Source organism: Cuculus canorus, chromosome 5 (genome assembly GCF_017976375.1).
Source record: "Cuculus canorus isolate bCucCan1 chromosome 5, bCucCan1.pri, whole genome shotgun sequence".
NCBI classification, from domain to species: domain Eukaryota; kingdom Metazoa; phylum Chordata; class Aves; order Cuculiformes; family Cuculidae; genus Cuculus; species Cuculus canorus.
The window spans coordinates 18,419,309-18,439,426 of NC_071405.1; the positions used below are offsets into that span (position 1 = coordinate 18,419,309).

The window sequence follows — 20,118 nt, forward strand, 5'->3', positions numbered from 1 at the left end:
TTTAATGACTAATACCAAGGAAGGAAGACTAGGCAGCACCCTTCTTTACAGTCTAGATGGCATGGCTCCCCATAGAGTCCTGATCATATTGTCCTCTTTCTCACTTTGTGTGTGTCAGGTGCCCCACGCCTTTTTTTGAAAGACTAACACTAGACCATTCATGCAATGTGTCATTTTTACTAACCAACTAATGTACTAACACCCTAACGACTCATCTTTGCTTTTAGTTATTTTAATTAACAATCGTTCTGTTCACGATTTTTTAATTTCCTTTCTTCCCCCTTTTCCGCAAAGCACTCAGGCATTGGACACGCTATGGTAAACAAACTACATTGTCTGGTAGATATCATTCTTATTGTCTCTTTTTTTGGGTTTGCCGTGTGTTACCTGCCTTTTCCTCCCCCTCCCCTCTCTTTTTCCCCCCTCCTTTATACTTCTTCCTTTAATTTAATTTCATTGAAAACACATTTTTTCTTTTTTCTTTCCTCTTTTTTTCTCCCCTTTTTTTAATGGAAAAATGAGCAACAAAAGCAAATAACACAACTCTTCTGGAAATGGGGTTTGGTCATTTCTTTCATTGGTTTCTTCATCTTCCTCTTCAATCCTTCTTTTCCATTCCAGTGATAAATTTTTGGATTTTTTTTGTCCCTTGCTTTTGAGTTTAGCTTTATCTCTTTCACTTTGGTTTTTGATTTTCTTTTTTCTTCCTTTTTGATTTTTTTTTTTTTTCTACTCTGACGCTTTCTAGATCAGAACCATTGCAGGGCCTCTAGTCTGCAGTGGGGAAGGCTCTCTTTTTCTCTCATCCTTTTGTTGTGGCAACGGCTATTACAGGCAAACTGGCCAGAGTTGTCCTCTTTCTCCTGATTTTCCCCCACCGCCCTTTCTCCTCTTTCTCTCCTCCTCCTCCCTCTTGCTCTCTGTCTCACTTTCTCTCTCTGACCTCTACCTGCCATGGCCAACAGGAGCTCAGCCAGTTGTTTGTTTCAGTACACACTCTGCATGGCATGTCCACGTCTGGTGACTCACCCATCTCCTCCTGGCCTCGATATATTTTCCTTCATCTTCCCTTTAAAGCACTAACAACACATAAGCAAAACACATGAAATTCACTTGTTCCTCTCCCTCCCTCTCCTTCTGTCCCCCTTCACCCTCCATGTGTTTGGGGTTAGAGTTTTTGGGGACATTTGTGTTTGGTTTTGAAGTTTTTTTATTATGATGGGGTTTGTTTGGTATTTTTATTTTTGATTGCATGCAAATGTGAAATAGTTTTCTCTCTCTCTCCTTTTCCTTCTCTCTTGCTCTTCTCTGTTTTTTTTCCTGTCTTCTTTCTGGGTTCCAGATAGAGTAGCATGACATGTCAAAGTGCAGTGTGTGCACGCTTTGTGTGTTCTTTCTCTCTCACTTCTGCTTCTCTCACACTTGTTGGCATGCGGTTAATTTATTTTGATTTATTTTATTTTGATTTCTCTCCTATTTATATTTTGATTATGAGTTACTTTGTCCTTTTTTGTTTTGTTTTGCTTTGGTTTTTTGTTTTCTTTTTTTTTTTTGTGGTGGGTGGTGGGTGTGTGTCTCTAGGTACATGGCATGCACATCCATAATGTATTGAAAGTGAGATCCCTCTCCCACCTCCCTGAACGCATGATTGTCAGTGTGCCGTGAGCAAAAGAAACATAAAAAATAAAAAATACCAACCTCGTCTTCATTAGTGGTTTGTTTTTTTTTTTTACTAACAACCATAACTAACTGTAATCATTAAAATAAAAACTAATTAATCATAAAATCAGCTCATCTGAGAAAATCTCTTTCAAGGACAGATCCATTTTCTGGCCTGCAGAGATGGAAAGCATCTTAATGGGTAGACTGGTGGGTCAGCCGATCAGTGCTGATATACCAGAAAGGGGAGAAGCAGATGCTGGAGCATTTCCATTGTGGGTGGAGCAGACCAGAAAATGGAGCTTGGCTGAACTAAAAAAAAAAATACATACCAAATCTCAACAAAACCCTTATTAAAACTGACATAAAAATATAGTGGAGGTAACTTGTTTTGCTAAGGATTGTAAGGTCATTGCTGGGATTTTCTTTGTCCATTGTGTCCCTCGAACAGGTGACCATCTCTGTGGATGGCATCCTTACCACTACGGGCTATACACAAGAGGACTACACCATGCTGGGCTCAGATGACTTCTTTTACGTGGGAGGGAGCCCCAGTACTGCTGATTTGCCTGGCTCTCCAGTAAGCAACAACTTCATGGGCTGCCTCAAAGAGGTAACTATTTCAAATTAATTCTTATTTCTGTGCTTTTGGTTTCTCAAAATCATTGCTTTTTCCTGCCTTATGTTATGTGCTCAATGTCCTCCTGATGCTGAATTTTATGGTAGTACTGCATTAGCTCTATTGTTATTCAGATGGGCAGAAGCAATCAGCCGCAAAACTCATGAGTTTATGGTCAGAATCAGACTTCTAGTGCTTGGATTATAGAAAACGTACTCATGGTAGTGGGAGAGATGCCTTCCATAGGCAGTCAGTCATCTAGAGGGAAACATTGCTATTTTCTAGGCACAGAGGCAATAGCTGTTTAATAAAAGATGCATGGCTTTTATTTACTAAGCAGCATTTTTGGGTAAAAATACAATAATCAGAAACATATTTAGGATCTCTTTTAAGGTCCTGGACTTCACCTGACAGTATAACAGTTGTCAGTACTAGGAAGATACAGAGGTAGAATAAACTGGAAAAATGAAAGTTGAGGTTGCCATAAAATACATATATAAAGTCTATAATGCTACAAGTGTTCTGTGTTGGCAAGCCATGTAGCACAGCCCTGCTGCATTAGTCAGGAATAGCTAGCGGGCTTCCACAACTGTTTTGGCTCCTGCTCGCTGGCGTCCTCTGTCACGTAGTTAATCCGTAACTTTAAGAAAATCCACATGTGGATAAAAGAGATTGAACTGTTTGGTTAGCCCCAGGAATCGGAATAATAGAATAGTGCTTCTTGAAAATAAAGTTAATTGAAATAAAAAAAAAATTAAGCCTCAGCCCAGATCTGAAATTTGGTGTAGCTGTTTTTTGGGAATTATGCTCTGCTGTCAGCCTTTGTCTTCTGCCCTAACTCTTCTACTAGAATTTGTGATTATCACTGTCATTAATGATGATATAAATAAGAAAAAAATAGTTAAGTTTTCTGTCAGTTGCTTTATAGCTAGCTTGGAATAAGAGTCTCTTGCCAGAGTTTTCTCCCTCATGTGCTTATGTACTAACACCGTTTTTCACAGGGTGTGGCTTGGTGGGTTTTATTTGCAGCCGGAAGGGTTGTTTTTATATCCTTTTTGTATGAACATTTAATGTCAGAGGGAAAGCAGAGGAGTCACAGAAACAGCAATGCTGTTCTGCAGTTGTAACTGCCTGACAAATTACCATCCTGCTGATGCTTGACTTGTGATGTCAGGGGCAGTATGTTATGTGCCAGTCCTTTGATGCAAGCGATGGCTGTCAGAGTCTGGAGCTGCTCTCCTGTCTGACCTCTGGATTAGTTAAGAGAATGCACATATGCTGGAAAAGAGCATGTGAGTATCTTACACAGGAAACGAAATTGCCCTACTGAATACAAACTGTCACACGGATATCACATCCCTCTATTTTCATCCATAGAGCCTCAGGCCTGATTTTCATAGGCAGTGAGCATCCTAGTTTGATTGAAATCAGGGAGATATAGCTTCTTAGTGTCTCTTGAAATCAGGATCTTAATTTTATTTGTGGATGCTATGAACATAACACTTAGGAGAGGCCATTTTTATGTTTACTTTAAGTCAAGCCAATGGAGCAGAGAAAGCTGTGACAAGAAAATCTTCAGCAGCTTTATTATTTATATAATAGTTTGTATTCTATTAGCTTGCACAATGCGCTGAGAGCCACTTAAATAGCCATCCAAGGCTCATAATGCATTGTGAGAAGAAAAACCCAAGCAACCACTTAAGAATGAGGGGAAGAAAACGGATAATTGGAATGTGCTTTGTAATCTTAACTTGACTAGGCAGTAACGGGAGATATGTATGAGCAGCTTTCTAGGCTTAAAGACAGCCTGGTGCTGTTTGGGTTTGTGCTGTAGTCTGCCAAATAGCAACCTACTCTTAGTAGTGACTTATTAATGCTTTCAGCTGCTGTGAAAATGTGGCCTAAATGTATATTACCTGGCACCTCATGGTGAATTCAGTATACACTATTCACTAAACGTAAGTGTAGTGCAGGGGGAGAAACCTGGAAATGGGATAAATGTAGAAAATATAATATTTCAAAAGGCAATGTTACTAGTTACCACATTACATGTCCTGAACATAATTTCTCCAGACCCCTTAGGCTGGAGCATGAGTTAATGCAGATATCACTAGGAAGCACAAAGAAGCTGATCATTGTACTTTTCCTCAGTTCTGGTTTTGGCAAGTGGAGGTGATGGCGAGCTGCAATTAATGGAGAAAGAGCAGCCCTAGATGACTGTTAGAATCCTGACAAAGTCCAGGAGTGCAGCCATAACACCGACAGATGCATGGAGCATGGTCTGACCAGAATAGACAGCCTGTATAGGCTGAGAAGGGTTCTCATTGCATATGTAGTGAGTTATTCTCAGACATTAAAGCAAGCAGTGCGTTTATTATGTGGAACTTTGGGTGAGTTGAGCAGAAAATAGGTTGCCTTTTGAAATTCCTCACAGGGTCAGTTTAGTCTTCTTTAAGGAATTTGCTAGGAGTGGAAACATTGACAGTAAAGGTAGCAGGATCAACCTGAAATCCACCCAGAATTAGGGGACAGCTCTTTTGAGTGTTTTGCTTTATGTTTACTTCTGAAATGCTGGGGCATATAAGTGTAGTGCAATTCAATATGGCATGAAAGAAACCTGAGCTGGCTAGAATGCCTGTGGGGATCCATATGACCCCCTGGGGCAGCCAGCTTTGATCCCTGAGCTGGGTTAGTGCAGTGCTTGTGTGCCTGTAATATTTCTGGTTCCAGAACTGCCTACAGGGAACTCTACTTGGCTCTCTGCATTGCATGGCAATACATTTCAGAAATCTATCCCAATAGGTTATGTTTTCATTTTTTATTCTGTGGCCAAGAAGGATGCTTATTCTCTCATCATCAAGTACTGGAGTAGGTTGAGCTTTTAAGAAAGGTATTCAAAGGTAAGAAAGTTGGAAAATGGGGTAGGATAGACTGTAACAGCAAATATTATTCCTTTTAGTTTATGCTCTCTGGTAGAGCAAGGCTTTCTTTTTTCCTTCTGAAGACTGAGCTATGTAATTACCTGTTCTCAGAGATTACATACCTGATTGGATCACACTGCTCTTTGTAATGGTGAGCCCTGTGCTGATCTCTTTAAGGTGTTAAAGAAGGATGGTCTATTCCAACTCCTCTGCATTTATTGAAGGCTTCCTATAGGAATCTCTCACTTTCCTAGGAAGGCAAAGGAATTGATGCAGGCTTTGGGGGCAAAATTTTCATCCTTCACCCTGTAATTTCTTATTTCATTTGGACTGAATCAACTTCATGGTACAGCAACCAGACTACTCACCTGGGGACTAAGAGAGCTCCTTGAGAGGAGCATTGCTGAACAGAGCATTGCCTTTCTGCTTCCTCTGAGATTACATGCAGGTGCAGAAGTGTCGTGGGGCAGAGTGCCTCATGACCTTCTCTGCCCCTTTGCAGCTGGGAAGGACTTCTCCACTCAGCTAGGTCTGGTGGTAGGGGAAGAAGGGGCAGCTATGGCAGGGCAGACAATGTGGTCGAAGTCTAGGCCTTGACTAGGAGGAATTGAAGAGTATAAGAGTATTTTTGTGGCAAGGAACTAGGAATCTCAGGGCTCCTCTGCTGCAGTATCTAAGAAAGCCATGGTGAAGTTAACCATGCTTTCTTTGAACTGTCTAAGCCAATGTTTTCTCCTTTCACCACGGAGGAGATCCTCTTGTGTCTTCTTTTCCTTGTGGCTACAGGGTCTAATTGAAGAGGTTCCACTAAGCGGCTAGTGGTAATATACCTAAATCACAAATCCAGGTGAGGAATGTGTAGATCAAGTTGTTTATTTTCCCCATTTTCATAAGAATTAAAGATGTCCCAATGACTGGCAGTGCTGTTTCTTTTATGTTTCTGTGCAGCCATCCTGGCAGTGTTGCAGTATACCTCACACTGTAATGAGGGAGCAAGATTGGAAAACAGAAGTAACTTTTTTCCATGAAAATTTTAAAAAGTGGAATATGCAAATAGGGCAGTACACAGACATCAAACATGGACAATGCATTGTACTTGCATAAAATCTAATTCCATCTGGACCTTCAGTCTTAAGATAAATTGTTCTAGGAGAATTCTGTGGGGAAGCTGGGGTATTTCCTGTGTGGAGGAAACCAGGTGTAGAAGTAGGATAGGAGCAGGTACAGAAGCACATCTGAGGCAAATGAGCAAAAATATATTTTAATGGGTGTCAGGGAAAGTGTCCTTTAAGAGTCAGTGAATGGATAAACAGGGAGAAGCACTGCCTGAAGGTTGGAAGAGAAAAGGATCTGTTAGTAATTTTTAAAGAAATCCATATGGCTAGAAGAATGTAGGGTAAGAAGTGTAATGACAGACAGCTATGTTTTGTCGTGGAGAATCCCAGGGAGGAGGCTTCAGTGTTCAGAGTTAGAGATTGAGAGTGGCTAGGTGGGAGGCTTAGCTATGTAGGCAAAGAGAGAAAACTGGATTTCAGTCTCCAGTAGCTAGGGAAGAGAGAGAATAGGAATATTTCCTAGGCTGTATTAGGGAGCCAGCCACTCAGATTCAATTTACTTGGAGTGGTATTTAGATGGTGCAGATGGAGGTCCTGCAGAAGAGCCTAAGGTGGTACCTAGAGAATGGATATACATGAGAGAATTTATAGAAATCTTCACATTTTCCTATCAATGAGCTTTTAAAATCGCAGTTCTAAAAAATGTTGCTTGGTACTAACAGCTTGATGGAAGCAATGAGGTTTGCACATGAGCAGAATATGGCAGAAATGATTGCAGGGGTCAGGCACCATCTGGCTATGATGGGAGAAAGCTGTGAAAGCTTAGATCATTTCTGTCTGCAATTTAACTGCTAGAAGCCAGATTTCCAAATGGTTCATGAGTGTGCCCAGTTGCTGTATGTATATCTTGGATGCTATCTGCAAGCCAGGCCTATTTGCATGTGTAATGTTAATGATGATATGATATCTGTTTGGGGATGAGTATTTCCAGTTGGCGTGTCACACTAGGGAGGACGTTGAAGGTGCAGATAGAAGGCTTAAAATATAGAGGCAGAGAAAAACAGCCTGAGTATGAAAAGGACAGATGGAGGAGTTACAGTAGTAAGATTCCATCCATAACAGTTACACCAGATAGCTCAAAAGCATTTGGGTGCCCAAGATTCCTCTGCAGAGCAATGATTTAACCTGCAGAGCAATGATTTAACAGAGCCTGAGGAGCGCATAAGAGGAGATGGCGATTTAGAAATCAGTGGTGTGGGGAATTTCACTGATGCACTTTGGAGGAAGTTACTACATGAATGGCATTAATTGCCCACACGTGTTGGTCCAACACAGCTGCTCCAGCTGCTATGTTGTGTTTGAACCAGCCTGTTTCCTGTCTGTATTACTTAGTGAATTTAATATTTGAAACAGAAGAAGAGGGGCTAGTGGTACTGCATAAAAACAGACAAAACATGGCCAAAGGCTGAATATAATTCCTTTCCTCAAAATATGTCTTGTTCTCCAGTTAATTACTGGTGGTCTCCCATTATTAATGAGTCTCCCGTCACTAATAGGTCTCCCATTACTATTCTCTGCCAGAGTGTCCCAAATAGCCCTGATGAAGACAAACCTGATTCCTAAACTTCCAGACCCTGAGGTCTGTAAAGTTTTGATTGCTTCTCGCTCTTAAATTTCCAATTGCATTCCAGTTGCAGCTCTAGGGTGTGCATATTTAGAGTCAAGAAAATCTGTGCCTTTCTCTGTGGATCTATAGAGCATCTAGAATGAGGCCTTCATCATGGTTTTGAGTACCCGTGTTGTAGAAACACACCACCACAGTGGCTTCAGAGATATAACAAGGGAAATCGTGGGCCAATATTTTGAGCAGTTCCTGCTGAAATTTATGAAGAGCATAAGAGAAGCATATTTCTGAGGAGATTTTATTTGGAGGTGGGAATGGAGGCACTAGGCTGGTTGCCAACACATGTTGTGTGCTTGGGCATGAATCCTGCAACACTTCTGGACTGCACAGTAAAGAATACCTGTGCTTTTGGTATGAGTGTGGGACACGACATAAAACCAAGGTGAGCAAGAGTCTCTCTAAACTGAGCATCTGAGAGTTAAAGCCCTTTGCCCATCTATCATTGGCCTATTTGACAGCGCTGAAAAAGAAGCAGTGTTGTGAGGAGGATTATTTTTTTAAACAAACATTTTTATCTTATTAGAGGAACTTTGGTTGCCCTACCAGACCTCTGCTTTGCTGCCAGGAAGAAGTGGCATTGTGTCTCCCTTGTAAACATATAGGTAAACAGAACATGTGCACACCACCCCAAAATTGTAAAAGATTTGATCACGCCAGCATCTTTTCTCAGGAATAACTACTGGAGTGAAATTTATCCTACACACAAGTGTAGGAGAAAATATATAATACCAAACCAGGCATAAGTAAGTCTTCGGTGGTTCATGGTCTCAATGCTAACATTTAGCGAAGTGATGAATGTCAGCCACTCTGGAGAAAGCACTTGATTCAGTTGATTTTGCTAGTGCCTTTTTTAGGGAATCATTTAGCAAGGATGGATGGGAGATGATAGGAATGTTTGTTCTGTGAACCAAAGTCAAGGTAGTAATTCCGACATGGAAAGTCTACAACCTTACTGTGAGCCAGGGAGCAAAGAAGAGAGGATACAGGTTTGTATGCAGTGTCTATGAGTCACAGGAGATGAAAGGTTAGAGGTGAGCTTTTGTGATGCAGAAGGAGTGGCACAGTAATGCAATATCAGTGTATTAAAAGTTGAAGTGTTAACTTTACAATTAATTCATCTGAAGGAGTTTAGGTGTAGAGGAAAAAACTACCTAACAGTCTGTGTAGTCTCTGAGCTTGTTCCTATTTAACATTCTCGAGTGAATTCCCTTAGCTTTCCCAACTTCTAAACACAGAGAAAGTAGAATATCCCAGACTGAGAACTCCCAGGAGAATCACAGATCGGGATGTCCCACTCAGTTTGACACGACAACTATCTTTGAAGTATATTTGTGTAGTGTCTTTTTTTCCCCCCCTGAATTGTGATTCCTGTGAATCATAAGGATCTCACATAGAAAAGCCAGCGTTACAGAGTTTTGATTCACCATGACTCTATACTTAGTAAATACATATGCTAAAGGTCTAATTAAAAAAGTTGAATAATAGCTCATAGGACCCTTCTTCTGAAGAGTTCAGTAGATGACTTTTTCAAAGTAGCATCAGAGATTTTTTCTTCTTTCAAACTACCAGCTCCTCTTCCTTCAAATGCTACAACTGAGGCCCAGTTGTAATGTGACTCAGCATCATACAGGCAGCCACTGGTAGAGCAATGGATAGAAAAGAGATGTCGTACCTATCACTCCATCACTTTTTGTTGTTCTTCACCCCTTCATAGTGGAAAGAGCCTATATCCTCAGTGCAGTTTAAGAGTCTCAAGTGACTGATACTCTTCTTGGAGAGCACTAAATATCCCTGGAATTATTTCTACCTTGTTTCTCTGGGGAATTTTCTTCTTTATAATTAATATTTACCAATTTCTTCTTGTTTTATCCTTGTTGTCTTCATATGTTTCTATCAAGCTGAGAAGGGGATGGTTGTGAAAAACAAACTTGGGAAGACTGCACAGGGTGTATATAGGTTATGTCAGAAGTGTATCTTAAGCTCCCAGCTGAACCTGTCGCTGATGGGTATGAAGTGTCCCCCTACTTTCCCTTAGGAGTCAGGTCAGGTGAGGAAATGAAGGCAAAATCCAGAACAGACCCTACTCCCAAGCAGTATAAATAGCTGAAGTTGAGGTTGCAGACTCTTCGAATGAAGATCAGTCCTGAAGTACTGGTGAGGCTGCAGATTTGCTTTAGCCTAGGGAGTTATTCAAAGCCTCTCTTCCTTACATAGCTTAGTCCTTACCTACTCTACAGAAGAAAGGCTTCTGTTAGCATATTGCCTTGCCTCGTGCATGACACAGAAAAGAACTTTGTGAGCTTGGCTTATTTGCATCTATTGCAAGAGTTTTGCTGGCATAATGATAGTGGATGAGGGTTTGTTGCAAAATAAAAAAAGCTAACTTCAGTTATTGATCAATCTTCTTTATCAGATCCTTCTGACTATGTAGAAATTGGGACAGTAATTTACTAGCAACATATCCATAGCAAGTGTACTCATGACCTGCCCATGCAGCTATAGAAGGAACTCCTATTAAGCAAGAAAACAATCTGAAATTGAAATAATGAAATCAGTCTTCAGTAGGTATTTAAGTATGAAAATGGAGTGCTAGAATTACTTTGCTATTAATAAAACATGGGAGATCCAAAGACTGGAGTTGAAGTTTGCAGGAAGGTGGAAGAAATGTTGTTTGATTATCTGTGTATTGAAATAATCATTAGGCTCCTAAATTTTTTTCTTTAGTAAAATTCATATAGCTTCCCCCCCATAGGTCTGTCCACAGATGAAACAAATACAGGCTCCAGTTAAGATTGCATTCATTACAATATAGCATCTTGTTCTCTGGAACTCTTATCACAGCAGCTTGCAGGCACTCCAGGTCAGCTCCAGTGCATGCATTTTGTTAGGGAATTAACTTAAAGGATAATTTGCATACCAGCAGTTCAGTGGCATTGAACTGCTAAAGTTAATGCACTCTTTGGAAGTTTACAAAAGTAATTAATTGCCAAGGTCTGATTAATAAAGTATAAATGTAGATTGAGCATTGTAGGAGGCCTACAGGAAAGCTGAGGAGAGACTTTTACAACGGCATGTAGTGATTGTACGAGGGGCAATGGGTATAAACTGGAGAGGTACAGATTTAGACTAGACATAAGGAGGAATTTCTTCATAAGGGCAGTGGTGAGGCCCTGGTGGTGTTCAAGGCCAGGTTGAATGAGGCCTTGGGCAGCTTGATGTAGTGGGAGGTTTCCCTGACCAAGGCTTGGAATTAGATAATCTTTAAGGTCCCTTTCAACCCAGACTATTCTATGATTCTATGATTTTAAAGCAAGCATTGGTGAGCAAACAGAAACTGAAACTTTCTGTACAGAAGGAGTAAGACATCTTTTTGCAGGGCTTTTTGAACTACATACTGCCACCATGCTCATAAGCATCCACCCAGAGAATACACCCAGCTAGAACAAAGTGTGATCTAATGCGGTTTAACTCTTTCCAGCTGCCACTGGAAAAGATGCCTATGGAGGGAACCAGCAGCAGCGGTTGGTGTCACCGCTGGGCAGCATAGCTGGCAGGCAGATGTGTTGCACCAGTAATAGAGCAGTCCACTGAATCCCGACTGAGCCTGTGAACCTCAGTCCTCTGTGCTTGCTTTGTGGCAGATCTATCAGGAGTGGGCTTTTCTTTCCTGCCTAATGAACCTGACTCCTGCTGAGCGTCTGTACCTGCAAGGTATGCCGTGTGCTTTTGTTCAGGCAAAAAGAGTGTTTACAAGTGTAGAACTGGTTTCATATAGGCAAATTTAGATGTAATGGGGATTGGAGCCATGCTTTGGACTTATAATAAAGGAAATTGGTAACTCAAGGCCATAAAGAATGGAGGTATTAAAGCAACAGACCTTGCCTACTTATATAATCTAATACATGTCTATTCAAGAATGAGCAAAATAGACAGGATACAGTCCAAAACCATCAGCAAAACAGTGGTGATGCTCATGAAGGTTACTGGGGCAAAGATTTCTGTTTGTCTTGCTCTTATTCTGTTTGGCAAATGTAACCTCATCCTAACGGATAGTGGTGATCTGGTGTTGTGATCTCAACTTTGGTTGTCCAAAGCCTGATGTTCTCAGCTTGCAATGAAAATGAAAGACTTTTTTTTGCTTTATTTTGCTTTGTAGTTCACTGAGCTTAACAAATCTTGACTTGGGTGAATACTTAGGAAACAACAGGAGGTATACTTTTATTTGTCACTTCTTATGTTGCTTTAAAGAGATTGCTATGGATCAATCTTATACTGTTAGATAGAAATATGAATCAGAGTAGTTTTGGAGACTCAGGATCTGCCATATGCTAATATTCATAAATCAAACTCAACTGAAAATTATATGAGAAATAAGCTGCAAAACTGTGCTGTTTATGTACCTTTGTATAAAATAGGCACTTTCAGCCTAGAAGTGAGTGGGATGCTCATCACCGAGGAAGGTGAAGAGAGAAAGTACTTTAGTAGCATGTAGGGTCTGAAAGCTCGGCAGGCGGAGTTGATAACGTGGAGCATAATGTAGAACTTAATGTATTCTTCAGTGTAATGATATGCCTACTGACTCTTGATGTAGCTGTAACAGTGAGGAGAGAAGCACCTTCCCTTCTGTATTTGAGTACTTGCTTCAGGCTCAAGAATTAGAAGTACTCTTTACCCTATGTAGCTGTGTCCACTGACACTCTTTCTTTTGATGAAACTAGTTATGCGTCTTTGGAAAATACCTCCCAACTTTATCAGCAGCAACACACACCACTGAGTCTGAGGCTAGAAATTCTTCTAATTTAACCCCATTTCAGCCTGATTTTGGGGACCTTTAGCAAATCCTTACCCTTCTTAATACTTATTTTTTGTTCTGTTAGTATTTTAATTTTATGGCAGTCTTCAAATATGGAGGTGCCCACCAGTGAATATTATACTATAGATGTGCATTCGAGTAAGTTGTTGTCATTCAATCATGGCATGCAAGGGCTAGATGTAGACTTTTAGAACTTTAATTAGAGAAGGTTTCTTGATTGTAGTAGCTTATTTCCCATTTGATGAGCATCATCTCTTTGCGAGCAGCAGCCACTATATAAATCTTCTCACCTGACTCTGAAGGCTAGACTGTTGTGATGAAGTGTGCATGTATTGTGAGCAATGAGGAAAGACTGAGCTGCTGCTATCTCCCACAAAAGGCAGGCTGCTGCAGCTGCCAACAAGGCAGTCAAGAAAGGATGATGAGGTTTGAATGTTGAGTGAGTGGGCTGGACAACTCCTCCTAGTTCCACCACTCCTCTGTCACAGTGAGCCAGATAGCTGTCAAACGTGAGTAGGACAGGAGGAGGGAAGAAACCAATGGGCAGCATTTGTTACTTGAACTGCATGGAAATGGCAGTGGGCGTGATACGATACAACCAGATTTTGTATTGTCTTTGATTTTCTTTCTGTTCTAATTCTTTGTGATTGCTGTTCTCTGGCTTTGCTCTGCTCTTGTTGATGTTGTCTGTTACACTAAATATCTGTGCTTTGGGATTGTTTTTTTCCCCTCCCTCTTCAAAGTGTGCAGGCAGAATTGTTTAGTTCAGAATTAACAGTGGATGTTTCTAGATCCCTGAGCAATTTAATGGGCATGATGTAGACATAAAGACATAATTTAAGCTCTGAACTGTGTATCACAGGGTTTTGTACTCTTTGAGCTACAGCTGCATAAGTGGAGGTGTTAGAAATGGTAACATCAGATCTCAAAGATGAATTAGGGTCTGCCCCCACTTCTTGTAGCTAGCTAGACAAAGATGTAGTAGCATGAAATTAATGTGTTTATTTTAGCTAGTCTTAGGGTAACATCAGGAGGATTGTTATCTTGCATATTGTGGCTACTGGTGACTTCACATCACCAGAAGGGAGAAAACTCAAACGGTCCTGCTGCATAAGGATAGATCTCAGCACCTGAGCATTTAGCACTTGAGGGAGAGCATTAGTTACCTGTAAGCTGCGTAGGGCTGATGACACACAGCTGAACAATAACAACTGCATCCAGGAAAGCAGAGATGCATAGCATGCAGGTCAGCAAGATCTGGCCAGAGTGGAAGTGACTGAGAGGTGGTGTTTCAGTTCTAGTAACCTGAGAGGTAGCTGTGAGTGATGACAGCAAAGCTTTTTTACTTGGTCAGTGTTAGCAAGCAGAGGGAATGCAGGGGTATGGGAAAGGTGGCAGAAATGAAAAATGTCATTTAGAGATGGAGCTTGAGAACGGCAAAATTGTTCTTGTTAAATCTTTGCCTTTCTTTCTGATTGTTAGCCATTTTAAGTGGAATGGGACTTGCATCTAGAACAAGTCTCTGAACAGATGATTAACGGTTTTATCTGTAATAACTTTACATTTTATAGAACCCTGCTAGGATTTTGCATCTGGTGAGCCAAGCTATTTAAAGCTGTGTTAATTCTGTTAATTGCTCTACGTTTATTTGGATTGCTGGCACCTGCGGGCTGTAGGATAATGTAGGAGGGTATATTCTCTTCCTCTTCCTGACTGAGGAAAACGGAGAGGACCGTTTCCTCAACTAGGAACAGCAACCTTGGCAGAACATTCTGGATGGATTCGTTGTCCTTGAGATTCCCCTCTTTTACTCCAGCTGTATACAATGAGATGCCAGCCAGAGGCAAGATGTTCTCTGGAATGGGGCAGGAGATAGGCGGACAATCTGCCTTTCCATGCACTTGCCATCATCAGGCAGCAGCAGCAACAGGAATGAAGCCAGTGATTTTTAGAAGCCTAATCAGGTCCATCCCATTCTGATCCTGCTTCTCAGCTGCCTGCCAGTATTCATTTTCCACTTTGGTTTTGGTTTTGAAGTGCTCCAGTACGTTTCAGGCCCTGAACAGATGTGAAGATAAGTATGCTGATGATTTCTGAAATTTTATCGCAGTAAAGATCTGGAGTGGAAGTGGAATTCAGAATGCCCGAGGTAACTAAAATATTGATGTGAGATGCCAGGAAGACAGTGCAGTTGTTTTCCTGTTTGCTGCTGGGTTGGACAAACCACTAGAACAGTTCAGACCAGGCTCTGATGACAACTTTTTCCCAGTCTTTGACTCTTGTACCTCTGGGAAGATTCTTGCATGGGCAGCAAAATGGGAAAGCAAAGGGTTTCACTTACGTTGTTCACTGATTACTAAAAAGTGCAGCAGATCCTCAAAGGCTTGGTGCTTTGGAAGCTTTTATCTATTAAGGCTGTTATCTGAGTGTGCAGGAAAAGAGGTGGCTGTTTTGGTTTATGTGGGTGCCAGTTCTCTCTCAGACCTCTGATATGGGTTTCAATCTAGGCTTCAGCTTGGACGTCTTCTCAACAAATCAGTCTATAAGATAAGATGAGAAGATCTGTTCACACTCTGTTACTTGTTTTATGTCCGTCTTCAAAACCAAATTTTTTCTTGAGAAGATCAGTGAGACGCTAGGGTGAAATCGCACCACCTGATGCCACGATCGGATACCACAATTGATGCAACCACAGCCGGGTTTCTGCAGCTGCTGTCTAACTCTTTATGACCACCAACTAAATGGGATGTTTGCTGTAGCGTCCCAAAGGAGGTTCCTACCCAAATGAGGGGCTGTCATATCATCCATCTCAAAGGTGCAAAGAACTGTAAAGAAAACCACCTGTAGCACATGGGAAAGCTTTCTCAAGAATTTGACAAATCATGATCCATGTGACTTATCACTCCTAACGGACAAGACTGCTGCGTTTGTCATCTCTCTTTAGAAGCTGTTACCGGGGATGTCCAGTTCATTTATTCTACTCAAGTATTGATTAAACAATCAATTGTAATATTAAAATCAGTTACAAAGCAAAGCTCAAGAAAAGCACATGCTGTTCTCATATTTAAGAATGGATTCTTCCTCTGCAGCTTCAGTGTTCAGCTAAGCAGGCAAGCTGTCAGCTGAGAACTTTCCTCCTTTTCCCTGGTTTATATTCCAGGGCTCCTTTGTCGTGACGTTGGCTTCATCTGAGATAACAAGAACACTAAATGTCTCCATTCTCCTTTCCTGAGCTTGGTGTGCCTTCTCTCTCCTTTTCTGAACTTGCTTCCTATTATGACTGCACCCTAGGACATCACATAGAAATGCAGCATTCTAACTTCCTCTCTCCTCCTGTTAATGTTTTTCTTACTGTGTATTTCTACTATGTTCTTTTAATTGGCAAATGCTTAGCTTTTCTGGCTTCAAGCTAGTTATTCAGTTTACAACCTCCGTGATACATTTTGTTAGAACTTCACAAATCATATATCACAGGAGAAATTAATTATGCATGTAACTTATTAGGTTAATAACTTTCATCTCTCTGTGAGCTTCACATAAAGTCTGTATGTTACACATTAATAATTCAAATGACAGCTTTGACATTGAAGGCATTTATAAATCACCACTTCTGTTTCTTCTTAGGAGTTTTGGGTCTGTATGGAAACCACAGCTGGTGTCTCTACAGGTTTTTAAAAGCTTAATTTCAGCTCTTGTTTCCCCATTCCTCCTGGAGACTGGATTTGCTAGTGTGCCCAACAGAGGAGAGCAAATAAGTGTTGGTGTCCCCTTTGATTTTGTTGCTGGAGCTTATGGAAAAGACTTGGTTTTTATGAGGCCACCTTTTAGTGCAGCAGATGAGCTTTGATGGTGGTGTCAAGGATTTATGACTAGCGTTGGCATTGTGTTTTAACTGTGGCAACCAGGAGCTTCCTTGGATTTGTTGAAGGGATCAGTAACAGTGTGGACAAAAGAGTTTTGAAAAATCTACCCTGCCTTTTGAAAGCTTTTGGAGAAATCTTTCAGTGAGGTGTCTCACCAAAAGACTCTTCAAGAATATAGGAAAAAAAAAAAAAGCAAAGCAAGGAAGGCCCTGAACAGAGGAAATACTGATTGATATGTAAGAAACAGAATGTAGGACTAACCAGGCAGTTTTTACATGGGAAAGACCCAGTGTAATTATTAATGGAAAGGAATGTGGACAGAGAAGGCATACATTTTGCTGAGAATATGACAAAATATATATATTGACAGGAAGCAAAAATAATCCAAATGTTCTGTTTGTAGTGATGGACTCTCCCATACAAGGTCAGGCTGAGAGAGCTGGGCTTGTTCAGCCTGGAAAAATGAAGGCTCTGAGGAGACCTTGTAGCGACCTTCCAGCACCTGATGAGGGCCTACAAGAAAGCTGGGGAGGGACTTGTTACAAAGGCTTGTAGTGGTAGAATGAGGGGCAATAGCTATAAACTGGAGAGGAGCAGATTTAGACTAGACATAAGGAGGAAATCCTTCATGATGAGGGTGATGAGACCCTGGAACAGGCTGCCCAGGGAAGCTGTGGATGCTCCGTTCCTGGAAGTGTTCCTGGTCAGGTTGGATGGAGCTTTGGGTGGCCTGAAATATTGGCAGGTGTCCCTGCCCATGGCAGAGGGGTGGATCTTTAAGGTCCCTTCCAACTCAAACCATTCTATGATTCTATGACTTGATTCTGATTTGATGATTTAGTAGAGAAGTCTTTGAAAATATTTGCCTGGTTGTCAAATTGGTCAAATAAACACATCTAATGTTAGAAATAATTAAGACGGTAATAGAGAGCAATACAATAAATATAGTGATGTCATTAAATAAAACCACACTGGACACTGTAATTCTGTCCTTTTAATCTCAGAAAGGGGAGAAAGGCAGCAAATGTTATTAAAGGTCAGGAGAGAGACTTCTATAAGGAATGGCAAACAGACTATAACAGAATTGACTGTGAAAGGGTGTATTAGTGGAACACAAAATCATGTGTGATGTGGGAGAGTAATCAAAGGAAACTGTCATTCAGTTTCTTCTCAAATAGAGGGAATAAGTGCCATCAAATGACAAAGGCAGGGCAAGCTTCAGAACAAACAAAAAGAATTATGACAGCAATTAATTCATGGAAATCCTTGCTGTGGGACGTTATTGTGACTGGAAGAACTCGCAGAAGAAAAATCCTTGATGGTGTATAACACACAAAGATATCGGCTTCTGCATGAGACTTTCCCAGCCTCAAATGGGTGGAGTCTGTGAGATGGTTTTAGAGGACTGTCCTTACATAGCTGCTCTGTTAGGCTTGCCTTGGTGTTTGAGGAGGTAGGTGGTCTTCAGATATAGGATACTGATCCAATGTAATATGGAGCATTTTATGTTTAAATATTTCCTGGTGTGGCCGGATCATTTTTAGGCTTCCTGTAGTATTTTGAAGTAGACAGTCCGTTTGCTTTGCCTTACATTAACTATGACTTGTTGCTGTGGAAGTGAGATATGTGTGTAGGAGGAGCTGCAGGAACGGTGAGAGAAGGGTTCAGAGAAGCCTGAAGTGCCATGTGTTGATTGGTAGTGTCATGATCCCCATTTGAATGAAAGCAAGTGTTTGTTTGTGTGTCAGGCAGGCTATGTTTGAGGAAGATGTTTTAAGTGAAAAGAGCATGAAGGAAGGATAGATGAAGCCTGGATGTTTGCAGAGAAATGAAAGATAGGTTGGCTTCTTTCACCATTTGTGATTTATAAGGCCTGCAAAAAGTTGTACCAAAATTAGGATACTAACTAGTAGAGCTGTAAAACTGCCTCTGAGCTGTGTTGCAAAGACATTTGCCTTTCAGTACTGAGTGATCTTTCCATGTATGGAATTGGGAATTCTGTGAAAGCTTGGAGGGAGATTAATTTCCAATAGGGAAATATCTCTAGATCATTATCGGCTGCGGGGGCAGGAGACAGAAGGCTGCCAGGCTTTAACTTGGGGGTTGGGAATCTTTCCATGTAGGACTAATGTTCGTCTTGTGATTACTTGTATTTCCTTCTCTGTGGCTGTAACTGTGGAAGTTTAGGAGGTTTATTACTGTCCAACTGGGCCATTTTTTTTCTGAGTGCTGAGTCTATATGGAGTTGTGTTTTACAGAAAACTTAAAAAACAGGTAGTGTATTTTTAACTGCTTTAAAAAGGTGGACTGGTGCTGTGTAAAAAAGGGAGGAAAGAGACTGCCCTACTGGGACAAACTCCAGAGAATCATAGATATTAGAAATAGTAAACACCTATCATGTCACCTTGTCTACCTTCTGTCAGAGGCACGATTATTCCCTTCAATGTGTTAACCTAGAAATATTTCTAGAAAGAGCTGTTTGCCATGGGAGTGTGATTTTTGTTTCCTCTGTGCAATTTGCTGCTGCTGAAGATGTCTTAGGGACAAGTAAGGCTTCTCCTTGAACCTTGATTTCTTTGTATTTTTGCCCTGGAGACTCGACAATAAAAATAAATGAAAATTAAAAGCAACTAAAAAGCAAAGAATTATTATTTGGAGAATGCGATGCATTAGCACTACTTAATTAATTACTGACTTTCTGAAATCAGAGGTCAGGAGAAGCGTGGTCAAAAATTGTCCAAGATAGATGTGGCAGGGTCAGGAATAGAAACTGGGAGCCAAAACTCCTGGTCTGTTGCTCAGCTCAGTGGAAAACAAATGACTGCTACTAAAAGTGAATCTGGAGTCATCTGTCCTATTGATACCTGAGTGATTTGTGGCATGTGAGAGTTTCAAAACATCAGAGATTTTTGATGCCAAAAGAACCACCGTACCCAGCTAGCTTAGCCTTCTGTCCATTATGTTATTGTCCTCGCTTATGCATAGTTTCAGTGTTGATAAGCAAGAAACATCAAGCCTCAGTTTCTCTTACTTTAAATCTAATACAATTGAATATCTTTTGGGGGATCTGTATTTTAACCAGCCTTGATGTGGCAGGGCATTAAAAGGCAATCTATTGCTCTCCTTGGTAAGCTGTTGCAATGTTTGATTTCCTCTTACTTTTAAAGGAAAATTTGCCTTGTTGACTGTTTGGAATTTGTCTGACAATAGCTGCCAAATGTTGATTCTTGTGATGCAGTTTTCTACTGGAGCAAAGATGCTTCAGAAATCCAGTGTTTTTTCCCTTACTCATTATAATCAAGTTCCTTTTTTTTTCTGTCTTCTGAAAAAAAAATAAACAGATGCACTTCCTTGTCTTTTACTGTAAGGCATTTATTCTGGTTCTCAAATCATGATGAAGCTGCTTGATGAATTCTCCACATTTTTTTAGAGTCCTTTGTTTAAGAAAATGTAGGCATTAGAATTATACCTAGGGTTTAAGTGCACATTGTACCAATGCTACAT

At 40.8% G+C, this 20,118-nt stretch overlaps 1 protein-coding gene across 30 annotated transcripts in view; it reads left to right on the forward strand.

Annotated features, from left to right (window-relative positions):
* The window catches only part of NRXN3 (neurexin 3), a 998,348-nt gene that overhangs the window by 268,375 nt on the left and 709,855 nt on the right, over positions 1-20,118 (forward strand). For 19 of the 30 annotated variants that reach the window (XR_008449915.1, XR_008449916.1, XM_054066539.1 and 16 more), the window contains 2 exons: positions 295-318; positions 2,111-2,272. Coding sequence is in view for 28 of the 30 variants with exons in the window: in XM_054066539.1 (XP_053922514.1) it covers positions 295-318; positions 2,111-2,272 (186 nt within the window). In the remaining 2 variants the exon portion in view is untranslated. 30 annotated transcript variants of the gene reach the window in all.